At 43.3% G+C, this 14,134-nt stretch overlaps 1 protein-coding gene across 4 annotated transcripts in view; it reads right to left on the minus strand.

Moving 5' to 3' along the window:
* Positions 1-74: 74 nt before the first annotated feature.
* SORT1 (sortilin 1) overlaps positions 75-14,134 on the minus strand; it is a 59,982-nt gene continuing 45,922 nt past the window's right edge. For 2 of the 4 annotated variants that reach the window (XM_039841095.1, XM_039841094.1), the window contains exons 13-21: positions 13,727-13,895; positions 12,976-13,166; positions 10,837-11,026; positions 7,361-7,477; positions 6,645-6,753; positions 5,781-5,879; positions 5,145-5,251; positions 4,738-4,861; positions 75-4,536 (exon numbers count right to left, since the gene is read on the minus strand). In XM_039841095.1, coding sequence (XP_039697029.1) covers positions 4,522-4,536; positions 4,738-4,861; positions 5,145-5,251; positions 5,781-5,879; positions 6,645-6,753; positions 7,361-7,477; positions 10,837-11,026; positions 12,976-13,166; positions 13,727-13,895 — 1,121 coding nt within the window. In that variant the 3' untranslated portion in view covers positions 75-4,521. The remainder of the gene's footprint in view (positions 4,537-4,737; positions 4,862-5,144; positions 5,252-5,780; positions 5,880-6,644; positions 6,754-7,360; positions 7,478-10,836; positions 11,027-12,975; positions 13,167-13,726; positions 13,896-14,134) is intronic. The other 2 variants (XM_039841097.1, XM_039841096.1) reach the window with 1 other exon arrangement.

Here is a 14,134-nt window from a genome sequence, read left to right on the forward strand (position 1 = left end):
TAGGTCAGGTAACAAAGTCTCAGTCTGTTTTATTTCTAACCCAAATATTGCAAATATACAGAAAATTACCAGTACAAAGTTAAACACATCCAGATTTATTTATACAATGCTAAAGAAATTTGAGTTTTATTTCCATATTGTGGAATTTTATTATGGGGTCTGGCTTTGTTGTATAAATGACATGGGTCATTGAGACTTGACTATATCCCACTTCACATGCAATTTTCTGTCCCAAGAGAACAGAAAACTGGGCTTTTTAGCGCACATGCAGTAATGATCTTAATACTGCTTTACACTTTAGTAGGAAGGCAGTTGTCCCCCAGCTTGGGGAGGAGGCAGGGAAGATATAGAACAAGGAGGGACAACATGCTCAGAAAGGGGACAAGAGACAAGAGAGGGCTGAACAACAGGCACATGGGGACCCTGAGCATTTCTGTGCACGAGGATAAAGAGGGTATGACCAAAACCCTCCTCCCTAGACATCCAAACACACGAGGTGGGCAGAATCATCAGGGAACATTCAAGTCACCTGACCACAAGCTGAGGGCATGCACAGGATGAGAACTGCATTAAAGATTTGGGACATATCAATAAATCATTAACATGTACACTATACAGTTTATACATGTATATATGTACATATATATAAAGGTACAGATTAGTTTGTTATTCTCTATTAGCTTAAGAACGTACTGGTGTGAAAAACTGCATACAGCAAGGTGTTGAAGACAATTTCATATTAATGTTCTGAGTCTTACTGTTATAACCAAGAAATCGACATGCTCCTGCTATTTCAGTTTTCCTCCATGAGGACAAGGCCTGGGCTCTGCTAGGGCAAGACGGTGCTCCCAGAGCTGTTTGAGCTGCGCAACTGGTGGCAGATGGAACAGAAAGTCTGGTACCTGCTGAGTGCCAGTGCTGAAAGTCTGGCCCTCCCTATCACTCCATCATGTAACGAATCCTAAACTTTGGTTTTGTTCAAAAGACACTTAAGTCCACGCTTATTTTCCTGCTTGAGGGAAGGTAGTGGCCAAACTGAAAAGCTGAATCTCTTCCTATTTTTAGCAGTTTCAAGCATCCAGGCTTCGCATGGGATGAGGGGGCTGTACTGATAATGAGCAGGGTGAGCTATAAGCCATTACAGATAGGGGCAGGGCTCTTTAGAGCTCCCCTAAAAGGAAAGAATCTCTCTACCTAGATGATTTGCCTGGAAAATAAAGAAATGACTGAAGCCAGGCCAGCCCTGCCACCTGGCTGGGTGTGGACAACCCTGAACTCTGATCTGTATCCTGGTGTGACAAAGGCCATGGGAAAACCAGCAGGAGCTGGAAGTGACTGGCACATTACCAGTCAGAGATGAAAGGCCAGCTTGGGCATGTAGAGGCCGAGGCAGACCTAAGAATGAGAGATACACACTGGAATGCCTTTTCAGAAGCAGATGGCAAATTCTCAGTTTCAGTTAATCTACTGAATCTCCTGAGGTCAGCCTAGAACTGCCACACCCTCTAAACATTTTATTCTTCTAAGTGGCGTTCCCATTCAGTTAACAGCCTAGCTGTATACATCCCTAGTCTCTCTGGTCTAAGAACCAGAAGCTCCCTCAGGTCCAAGACACCTATCCACAGAGCAGGAATGACGGCAAGTTCTTCACCTGGATTTGCGAGCTCAGACCACTTTGAACAATCTGATATGTCCAATCTAACTTAAGATGCTAAATTCTATTGCTGAAACCTCCAGAAATAATCTCTTTTGCTACCATCAAGGCTGGGACTTTACACAATGATATGCTAATGCTTTACTTTCAAAGATGATGCTCATAACCTAACATCAGGAGGACAAATTAGAAATCTTTTCTTTTTAGACGCATCATAGATTTGGGCAGTTTTACTCACTGGCTGAGGGCGTACACTTGTGAGTGCGCAGGCTGATGCAGAAAGCTAACTAGGGAATATGAAGGGAATGAACCACGCTTGTTAGCAGTCCTCAAACCAACTGAGCCAGGTAGCCAGTCAGGGACAGGAAACCAGGAGAATGGAGAAGGTGACTCAGCATCCTGCACTCTTGAATAATGACCTTCAATGAGCTGAGGGGCAGTTTTTAAAATGCATATTTAAAATTATCGTTACTTTTGTTTTCAGCCATGAGAAACAGAATAAAATTATCTGTTTACCAAGGGGCACAAAACACTGCTCTGAGAGAAATGTCTCTGCCCTGCAGAATGGCAGGTGGTCTGCGAGCAGGAACCCTCTCCAGGTATGCAGCACGTGCAGAAAAATGACAAGAGTTCGGAAGACAACCAACCAGGATTGCTCGTAACACACTCAGAGACCCTGGGGCAATCTACTCAATTTTTGTACTTCAGCTCCATCTTCTAAAAAAATACGGATTACAACCCCTGCCTTTTTTTTAACCTCGCAAGAATGTCATGAGGTTCAAATGACATAAGGCAAATGAAAGTGCTCTGAAAATTGCTAAATTCTACAGAAATCTTAGGTATCATTATATGCAAATAACCCTCCTGTTATATGGTTAGAGAAAAATATGAACTTTCCTACATCTTAAAAGTGATCAGAGAATCAACATGTATCGGCACACCTAGCCCAGTGAGTATATGCTGGCAGAAAAAGTGTAGGTGTAATTAGGTCTTTTCTGGGCATCAATTTCGCTTTGAGCAGAAGGTAAGGGTGTCTAGGACAACGGCTGACACTTTGCCATTTGTGAGCAGGTTATTCTTTGGAATAATTTTTAATTATTTTTAATTTAAAAACAACGCGAAATGAATGACTAGTGCTCTCTGGCTCTTACAAGTATTCTTGTCACAAAAAAATACCCTAACTTTATTTCTAACTGAAGCTCCCTGACTTGTTTAATTTTACTGTAGTTTCAAAGTCTCTAAAATTCTCCATCCACTCCCTCCCCCACTTGCCCTGCTGCTGTTACTCCATTCTGGTGAGGAAAGAACTTAGCCATCTGCTCACACGTTCTGACAAAAGTCAATTTGGCACATTTCCTTTTTCTGACTTTCTAGCCATAAAATGAACGAGCAGCAAAATGGCCTGTACCAAAGAAAGTCCCAATCATAATTATTGGGAGGAACTGTGACCAGCACAGTACATACCTAAGACCTTGGAAACATACTATAGTACATTCCTGTATAGCAAATATTCGAGCTGTATTAAAACTAGTTATTGAAGCTTTCCATTCCTATATGGCCAACCCAAAATCTACCTCACTACATTCTATAATTTATTTAATTTAAAAAAATGTCAAATGGAAAATTTAAATTCAAAATATGGACTTAATGTATCACACAAAACATCATCTGCGCTGGAAGTGTCAGCTGGTTTTAGGCCAATACGTTACTTGGCAAAGCAGGGAAAAAGGGGTGAGAAAGAGAGGCGAGCCTGGCAATAAAATTCCAATTAAAAAAAAAAAAGCCTATTAATCTGAAAACATGTCTTCCCGGCTCCATGTACAGCAGCCACCTAAGAGGAATCAAATAAGCAGCCATTATAACGATTCGCCAGTGAGCCAATACAGCAGGTAGAAGGGCACATGGAAGACTGGTGTTCAGTCCTCAGGGACTACACCCTGCATGCCACCAGCAGCTCGAGCAAAGCGATCACTCAGCCTGGGCAGACATCCAGGGCAAGCCTGAACCCTGTCCTTGAGTAAGTCCACTGGCACACATACAAAGCATGGCTTGAAAGATCTCGGAAGAAGGAAGAATTCCTCCTTTAATAGGTGCTAAATCTAGTCAATTCTCTGCTGCTCCCTTTTTCCTGTCCCAAGTTAAAAATATTGTCCTTTGAGTTTTCCTGATTTAGTGTCTTGGAAGCACATGGTTTAGTCACCAAAGGGCAATTAACAAGGGTATTGCCTAATTAAACAGGGAAAAGAAAAATCACTGTGATCTATGGTCCCTGAAAAAAGAAAGAAAGAAAGAAAAGTAGGGATCTGTGTGAGGAGCTGGTGTGTGATGTTCTTGGAGCAGGGCTGTCCCCAGACGGGTAAAGACAGCCCAAGTTGTGCCAGTCACTTCAGCCTCTGTGTTTATCTGTGCATCTGCTTTTTGTCACCAGCAGAGCCCAGGGACAGCACCAAGTACTTTGTGAGAGTTGATGCTGGAGCTGGCAGGTGCCCTAGGGCAGGTACCATGCAAAACATGCAAGAGTGGGGCTAGTAAAACGTTCCCTTTAAATTCCATTTCATTTCCCTTAAAAAACAAAACAAAACCAAAAGACCCCATACTTTGCAAAAAGACAGAACTTGAAATAAGAAGTTAAAGAATTAAAAATTTCCCTTCTTCTCAGAGCCAATTGTAAGAGCATTTAGGGTTTTGCGCCCTCGCCCGCCCCCTACATTTCTTTAGTGGAGGTCCTTCTGGCTTTGACGGAAGCAGCAGAAACAGAGCTGGGTCCCTTGCAATGGGAAATTTATTTCCCTAAGTCGGAGCCACAGGGAGTGTTAAGAGGTACTGCGGTTCCATCATCCACGCTCAGTCCCAGGTCCGTTGAGGAGCTATTCCAGGAGGTCCTGAAACAACAGACATAGACCAAAAATTCCCATTTTGAAAGCAATTGCCTCGTATCTGGCTGACTAAGTCTTATAGTCATTAAGTTGCTGCTTCTAGCTTATACCCTCCTTTGCCTCAATTGTATCTTGATCATGAATAGGAGAAGAATCACTTTTTTTTTCTGTACTTCTGGACCACCCCTCAAGAAGAAATAGTCTCACCTCATCTGAGTCGTCATGATAACCACTTTTATGAGTGTGGGAGGCTGTGTCCAAAGCATCCACGCCATCCACACCGTTGGCCTCTGCATGCTGCTGTAGCACAGAGTACCGATGTACCAGGAACCTGTGGACAGGAAGCTCTGTTATGCCCCACATGGTGAGGAGTGCATTTCTCATAGGACTGTGGATTTTCTGTGTTTTATACACTCACAGAATGAGTCACACATATAGGAAGCATGGCCCATAGTTGGCATATGGAAACTATAAGAGCCAAGAAGATTTAGGCCTGATGTTTTAGGACATCACTTCAACTAGCTGGTTTTTGCCAAGGGCAGACTCAACCATACACCCTTGGCTGACTTTCTGGTTTGAATGCAGCACCTGCGATTGACTTCCACGTTCCTTACCTTCCCCCACAGACATATTTCTTCACAATGAGCACTCCTGCTACAACTGTGACCAGCATCAGTCCCACAGTGGCCAGGATAATCGGAACAGAATTTGACCTGGAATTCTTGATAAAGTAAAACACAAACAAAAAATTTCACGTTTGCATATTCTAGGGCTGAATTCAAAAAGGCCACTCATTCCCTTTATTTTTCTGAACGATCTGAAGTCTTTAGACATTTCATGATGATACTCTTCAACCCCCAAGATGAACCATCTCAGTGTTACCAGAATATTACAGCTGGCAGAGGGTCACCAGAACTTCAACTGCCTTGAAGCTGTCAGAATGGTGCAAACTCAGTGGCTTCAATGTCAAAGTTACACTGGAAGCCTTGGAAACCTAGATCAAAAGGTAACTGACTGTTGCCCACTGTAACTATTTATAAGTCTTGGCGCTTTTAAGGGTGGAGCAAGAAGGGGAGAGTACGATAATAATGAGTTGAATGAATCTAGAAAAGGGCCATTACCTGGGAAGCAGCTGTGCCAATGCTGTATCAGGCAGGCCATCATATGACATCAAGATTTATTTTTTTACTTAGTTTTTGGTAGGTTTTTACAAATAAGCCTTTTCATATCATTGTTTGAGTGTGACCTACCTGCTTCTGGGTGGGAGATAGGGGGTGTGTGTTTTCAATGTATCCAAGAGGAGACGAAGCTGGATTCTGGGACAAGCTGTGTCCCTGTGGACGGGAGTCCTGTGCAATCACACACACAAACGCTCTGAGGACAGCCACCAGGAGTGCAGGGCAGGGGTGCAGAGAAAGAGGAACTTGCCCCCTGACAAATACACACACCCACACATTCTTCTCCCACTGCCTTAATCCCACCCCTGGTCAGGTCCTTGTCTTTCAGAAGTTACAGGAGGGACTACAGATTGTCCAACTCTCATTTTACAGATTAGAAAACTGGGGACCACAGTTTATTGACCTAAGTCACACTGCTTGTCCCGTGCTTCTTTATCAAGAAGTTTTCTCTGAACATATCCCTAAATCCCAGCCAGACAGTTCAGTACTGCAAACCTATAATCAACCCCATAACTTGCTTCTAAATCAAAACCAGCCCAATATTACAAAGAACACACTTGGCATGACTGGGCACAGAGATCCACCCTACCTACGGTCCAGTGCGCTTCTCTTCCACATGCGCAAAACTCCAGCCCTTTACAGCCAAACTTCTTCAGTCTTTTTTCTAAATGACCCCGAGCCTCAGAAATTTCCTCAACTCCATGCTTCTAAGCCTTGGAACTTTATGGAATACAATTTTTTCCCCAACAAAAACGTGTTCAGTATGTGAGCTTATAATTGGGTTACGTGACCCCACCCGTCATCCTAACAGTTTCCTTTGACAGAAGTAGTCTGGCCACCCTGTATTACGTAATAAAATTCTGGATGCGTTGACTGACTATTCCTGATAGAATACAAAACCACGCTTGCGCCTGAACCAGATCTACTTTAACATACCTGCTTTTCTGGATTCAAAAAGTTGCTTGTGCATTTCTTTTTCAAGTCTTTTACTTCTCGAGCTGGATTCACTCCACCTTGGCACCTGTCTCCTGGAATTTTCCGGTACCTGAAAGGCAGATCAAATTTGTTAACAGAATAAAAGGATATATGCCTGGATTCTTGCCTATATCCTGAAAATAAGATTTGAAAAGCTACAGAAAAGCTTCTCATCCTTACACTACCTTTCGGGCCTCGGGGGAGATCCACAGGGAGGTCTGGGGATGTTTTGTGTAGTTTCAGGCCTTGAACAGACCAAGCATCCCTGGCCTCACTGCAGGGACACGCCCGCCTTTCTGCCTTAGGCGACTGTGCCAAAGAACTGTGACCTGGGAAAGCATGTTAACACGTGGTATGAAAATGGGAGGGGGAGTGTTTATCAGGGGAGGGGGCAATGCGGCTCCTCTAAATCAGTACTGTCTAATATGGTAGCTATTTAATTAAAATTAATTCAGTTCCTCAGTCACTCTAGTGTCAGTAGCCACACAGGGCTCATGGCTACCAGAAGGGACACAGCAGACTATAGGACCTTTCCATCATCACAGAAAGTTCTGTTAGACAGTTATTTTTCTAGAGTGCTCTAAAACCTTGCTCAGATCTCTCTGCAGAGAGGAGCCGCTTTTTACTCTGAATAATGGTGATTCATCTGTCACAATAAGGGAGAAAAGCCATCTCACCCGTTTGTTATCAGGTGCTCCTCTCTGCCATACAGACAAAACTCTAGGTCGTGGCCCTTCAGCTCTGGCTGTTCCACACACTTGGAGTCATTTTCTGGACGGAAGTAGCCAAAATCACTGCAAGAGTCAACAAATAAAGTATCTTTCAAAGTTGCTTAACGACAGTAAGTGACTAGCAATGAAGATTTTAAGTGGGGCAGTGGATGGTTAATATTCCAGTCTTGAGTTTCTAAAAAGTAGCTCAGAAAGGCTTATTTCATCTATAAAGAAGGTCCATTTAGGAAAACAGACATGGAGGGCTTAGCTGGTGGTGGGAGGTGAGTAGCTTATGGATGGGCCTGGTTAACTCAGGACTCAGTGGCTAGGAGCCCTGAGGCTGGAAGCCCTGCACAGACAGCTCAGGCTCTGGGAAGGGAGTGACTGTGACCCATGCAACTAAGACAGGTAAACAATGGCATCAGAGTCCGATCTAAACTCAGGGACACTTAGCAGTTCTTTTGTTTACCTCCAGGTAACTCATTATTACGTTATCTGGAGGTGTACCAGGGGTATACGCAAACCTTTCCTGCCCTCTCCATTTCCGACCCGCTTAGCTTCTCAGATGGTCCTCGCCTCCAGTGCGCACGCCCTGTCCTGCCCTGCATTCTATCCCATTTCTCCATAGTGCCTCCCATCTGCTCTCCTTTCTCCCACTTCCCCACAGAAATAACACACGGCCTCCGCTCCAAGCTGACCCTCTTCCTGAGCATCCTTGGCTCCAACCTTCAAACTGCCCCGGGACCTGCTTCACTGCCAGTGTGGGAGGGACCTTCAGGACCACTCACCTGGCGGTTTCTCCTCAGCCAGCATCTCTCCTGTTCCTTCACCGTCCTCTGCCTCACTTGTACTATTTTACTCATTTACTTTTAATTTTGTGTGTTTTGGCTTCAAACCCCTCTGCAACCTTGAAAATGAACATGAGGCCCCAGGAGGGCTCACTAATCATCCATCCAACCCAGGGCGCCCTCCCTGGCCTTGTTAACCTTGACCACCTGTTCTGTGGCACCTGACACACGCCGTGCTCCCACCCACCTCGGCACTGCAAAGCTGCACTTGTCTGTTTCTCTGGTCACTGATGGCTCTTCTCTTCTCTTTTTTTACCCCATAAATGAAACGGTTCCAAAGGTTCTATAATTCATTCTCTTACTTTGTATCTGTTCTCCCTCTGTGAGCTTAACTATTTGTTGCAACTAAAACTTCCAGGTTTTACCTCTTGAGCTCTAATCCTCCATTTCCAAATACCTGCTAGATATTACACCTAAATCTGTTGACAGAACCTCAAATAGAACGTTCAAAACACATTTTTTTCCTTCATGCCAGCGTCTCCTATTATTTCCTTATGTTTGTCCCTGACACTACCTTCATCACCTAAGTTTCAAGTTTAGCCTGAGCATCCCCCTGCTACTCACTTCGTTATCGTGACTACTGTGACGCCCCCCATGGCCTATCTTCCAGCACACCCTGCTTCTTCTCAGATGCTCATGGTCAAATCCCGCCGCTCGTCAGGGCTCAGCTCAAACGCCACCTTCTCACTCAAGCTTTCTTTGACCTGCCTACTTCTAGCGGGGAGTAGCCTTTCCCTTCTCTAAATCCCTGGGGGCACTTACCACCTTCTGTTTTACAACATAATTGCGAGCATCTTACCAGGAGGGTCTAAAACAAACCTTCTGTTTTCATTTTGCACTGCCCTGTGCACGGCAAATATTCAATGAATACTTGGGGAATATATAGATGCTGCTTGTACTTCAAAGTTTTTCTGACAAATATTTAGGTGAGATGGTTGGGAGAACCTAAGATGAAGAAGCCATCACCCCTCCAATAGCAGAGGGAAACTTCCAGTAAAAATTTTAGGTATTCAATCCAAAATTTCAGGGAAAGTACTCTTGCCACTCAAAAGGTCCACATTTCTCAAGCACACGTGGTTCAGCGTACGGGCTCTGGAGCCGAACTCCGGGTTCACATCCCGGCTCCACCACTTCACGGCTGACTGACTGTGGGCAAGTTAATCGCAACCTCTCTGTACCTTCATTTCTTCCCTTTGTGAAATGGAAAAGACAGCAGTACCCGTCTCGTAGGGCTGCTGAGGTTAGGTGTAAATTAGGACAGTGCCCGGTACAGTTAGTGCCCCATAAACTATAGCTGCTACCATTACTTCTATATGATTATCAAATATAACGTGCCTTCCAGGAGTCCAGAGCTCAGTGGTGGAACCAAACCTATACTCGATGATTAAAACACAGTAATGGGGGTTCAGTGGGAGCCGAGGTGAGGGAAACTTGGGAAGGCTTTAAAGAGGTAATATCTGAGCTAAGTATCAAAGGCCAAGTAGGAATCCATCAGGTTTGGGGGTCAAGCAGGGACTGTGGAAAGACTTTCCCGGCGGAGGAAGCAGCATGTGCAATGGCATGGAGTTGGAAGCACAGCATGTCTGGAAAATAGGAGAAGCTCAGAAATTAAGAGCCTAGCCTATGTGCAGTCAAGGGTGGGCAACAGCGCTTAAAGAGTTTCATGGCATCAGTGAGCTCTAGCCATACGGCATCAGCGATCTGAGAGGCATTTTTCCCGTGGAAACAGAGAAGGGAGGACCCCTGGCCATTCCACAGACAGATATAAGCCACACTGGGTCAGACTCAGGTTCCCTAAGACCCATATTCTCTGTCACCTGTGGTTTGAGAGAATATGATGTAGGGGGACATGACTGCTATCTATCTGCCTCTGTTCCAATCCTTTAGGATCCACTTTTACCTTCTGTCAGTATCCATAAGATTAATATCTGTGATGTAAAGGAGTCCCTCTTATTTGCCTCCTTGCTTAGGCTACCTAGGGACTGCCTTGCCCTTGCATAATCAACTAACTCCATACCAGCCACACAACTGATCCTTAAGCCTGGATGGTCCTGAACTCTAGGGAATTCACCTTAATGGCCTCTAAACCTTGGGGAACATATAAGGACCATAAATGTACCGATGTAATCTCATGTCTCAGGATAGAACCACTCTCTCTGCCTTCAGTCCTGCAGGTGACCCAAGATATAGTACCTGCTGAACTCAGGTTGCTGGGCTTTCTGCTAAAGTCCAATGCCCCCTTAGCTCCTGTACCACTTTTCTTTGTGTTTCTGTCCTATCACCTATTTTTTTCATTCTCCTCCTCCTTATACACCTCTCTCCTTCCTACCACTGCCAAGTCAGAATTTCTGGTTGTTGCTGGTTCTGTCCAATAATTAACTATCTTATATGATAATATTATCTGTCCAATTATCAACAACTTTGGTTCTCTTTCTCTCTGCCTTAAGTTCCTTAGTAAGAAGCAGCAGTTCTCTGTTCTTGGGGAAGAAGGAGAAGAAAAAGATTTAAATATTTTCGGCTCTATAAGACAACTGTGTTCCCCCTTCTCCAGTACAGGAAAGAGGCTGACAGGGATCTGAGGAATGCTGATACCAAAGGAAGTCTTCCAGGGAGCAGAGGCAGACGGATGGCTGCTTGGTCACAACATAGTCCCGGCCATTCTGACAGACAGATGACTTGCGTAGCCGTAGAAACTGTTCTTTATAACCTAAAATGCAACCATCTCCATAATCTCCAGGGTCTGTGGAGTGAGCCAACCATATGGTATAGTCCTTCTCTTCACCTAAAGGAAAGACAGGTTGTTCGGGAAACTGCATGGCACAGAACCCACCCATGTGATGCGGCTGCCAGGCTACAGGAAGAACAAGGAGAGGAAGACTGGGGGTGTCTGCCTCAATCTATTGCTTCGTTTTGGAATTGCAAACAAAAGTTACATTAGTTGGAGCATACCAGCAAGTAGCATTTCTTCATACCGAAGGGAGATTATTTGCATCTCATTACTCATCTGAGTATTAGGAAAACCCTATTTGTTTCGAAGTGGGAAGCTGGGCAGAGGACCTCTAGATTCCTTCTAAACTGAGAGGCTGCTGTCTATTTGTCTTGTGCTCCTGTACCCTTACTCAGCAGGAGCTGTCAATGGTCAGCAATCAGATGTTTTCCGTTAGGACAAGACTTCAATCAGTCAATTTCGCTATGGGTTAGTTTGCTTCATATAAAGGGAAAACATTCTTTTTCTAGACTTTTAACTCTAGTCAACTGGCTGTTAAATGAAGACTTGATAGCAGTCAACCTGGCTTATATCGTATCATCGACTTTTGGAAAAATGACTCAAAGGCTATGACCTAAAGACTGTGGATTAGGTTTTTATCCTTTGGGATATGAAGACCAGCACAGAGCCTGTTAAAGAACAGGTGCTTAACAAATCTTTTAATGACATTAAACTTTAGGGATAACTGTAGAGCTGCCTGCTGAGCGGAAAACTCGTAAGCCAGCTCCTTTACAGCCTATTTGATACATTTAAATAATAATGACTCTCCAGTATTAAATCACGTTTAAAAATTTTGTAGAAAAGTAAGGTCCAAATGAGTGCTTGTGTTTCCTCCAGGAATCACTGAATTAACATTCTGGGGAAATGGACCCATAATACACTTTAATAATAGTCAGAACCAAAATTCAACTAAAGCGTCTTGAAACCTTGAAACCTTAAGTATCATATTATGCCAACAGGTAACTATGGGTCAAATGGTAGTCGCCTCTGCTCCAGTTTTTTATTTTCTCCTCCATATTTTTCAGTACAATGTCAGCATCTTTTGTTCTGGGGCCTGGATTTGCTTGCGATTTTTGCACTTAACATTTAACTCCTTTTCTGAAGCTATTTTCTGGGCTTTTATCATGCCTTCTAGTTTGAAGTCAAAAACTCTGAAAATGGTTAGCGTGGGCTTCATGCCTGCCCAGTAGCCATTCTAGTGACTCACCTATGACTGACGTTTAAGCCAAAACTCTTGGCATGAAAATTTCTTCATTTATCGACATTTTGATAAGTGACACAATTAATTAGATGCTCTTTGCAACACTCTTTTCTTAAAGTTTCCTCTTTACAGTTCTGCTGTACTCACAGGTGAAAAATCCTGATACGTTATGAAATAATTTTAGTCAAACACAAGCATGCATTATCCTTATAAGCGGAAAAAGTCTCATGTGACAGATTGAACAATGAAAAGCTATACTGAACTGGTCTGTCACACTTGCTTGCAATAATTTCATGAAGCTTAATCTCTGGTATTTCTATATGACAGTTGTAGCCACATGTGGCTGGTCTGAATTGAAATTTACTATAAAGATAAGTGTAACATATACACCAGATTTTGAAGACTTAGAAGAAAAAGAATGTAAAATGTTTCACTGATAATTTTTAATACTGCTTACATTTTAAAATATTTTGGATATGTTAAGATAATTATATTATTAAAATTAATTACACCTCTTCTGCTTTTATAATGTAGTTGATAGAATAATTTAAATTACATATTTGGCCCTCATTTTATTTCTCTTGTCCAAAGAGGGAGCTGCTTTTCTGATACCATTCCATTGCCTGATTACCCACATGGAACATCTCTTAATCCTCTTTCATACGCGTTTTCTTTTTCCAGCGAAAAGATATTAAGCTGAATTGGTTATTTAGGAAAAGAGGCTTATAAGTTTCTGGTAGGAAAGGTCAAAGACGACACTCACAGTTCCTTTCAAGGACATCTTTAAAATCGATGGTGTAAGAGACCCACTGGCGAGTCAGGAAAGATTCTGTGAAGCCCCAGATGCTGATGTTCATGGACCTCGCTCCAGGTTCCGAAGCGAGGCCTGTAAAGTAGATGGGCTCCCTGGTGAACACGTAGGTTTGCCAGCACTGACCTTCATCTGTGGAGAACCTGAAGCCCCAAACATCATGACAGGGGATCAACATTTATCAGAGTATCAGGAAACCACTCTGGCTGTCTGATCTCAAACCAGGGAGGAATCCTCATATTTAGGGGATGGCTTACTGACTGACAATTCTATCAATTTTTAATGCCTATTAAACAGGGTAGGGCAAAGGGATCCATTCAGAGAGTATAGAAAAAAATGCCTTTATAAAAATTCTCTCAAAGGAAAGAGAGGGTAGTGATTATGAAAGAATGGGCTTCCAAATAAAAAAAACAGAAATTACTTTATAAAAACTTGTACTTAAAGAGTTATTTCCCATCCAGAGAGCTTAAACACTTCCAAAATCTTTTTGTGGAAAGAATATTTTAAAAAGTGACAAGAAGTGTCACCTAGAGGGAGTGTTTTAATCTGAGTTGCTCTAAATGTAATCCCTTCCAGAATCTTCTTTGCAGTTCTTAAGAATGCACAGATTTGAATCAGGGTCTATAACTGCCCAACAAACTGAAAAACTTCCCACAGTTACCCTCTACGTGGATAGTGTGGGCGGAGCTGAGCTCATGCATACTTAATCACATTGATAGGATGGCTGCTGTGCTCAATGGCCACAATGATGCCTCCGGAATCCAGGATGGTATAATAGTGGGGTCCTTCCAGCATCTTCGTCCAGGAGTAACCCCCATCATGTGAGATGTACACATCCGGGATCATCACTGAGATGGCATCTCCCACACTACCTGCAACACAACCCACCATCTCCTCAGCACAAATCAGCAAGGAAACAGGATTTCCTGCCAAGAGAATAATTTTGAATGATTTTATCCTATTATTTCCCATTATGTCTCCTGTGATGGGGAAAAAAAGGCCACTGAAAATTTGGGAAAGGGGAAAGTCATGCTGCTCTCTCTGATGGGAGTCTATGAAAAACTCAAAGTACCATTATTATGCAAGACATTCTACAAAGGATGGTAAAAGC

The sequence above is a fragment of the Pteropus medius genome, unplaced genomic scaffold, assembly GCF_902729225.1.
Source record: "Pteropus medius unplaced genomic scaffold, Ma_sr-lr_union100, whole genome shotgun sequence".
NCBI lineage: Eukaryota > Metazoa > Chordata > Mammalia > Chiroptera > Pteropodidae > Pteropus > Pteropus medius.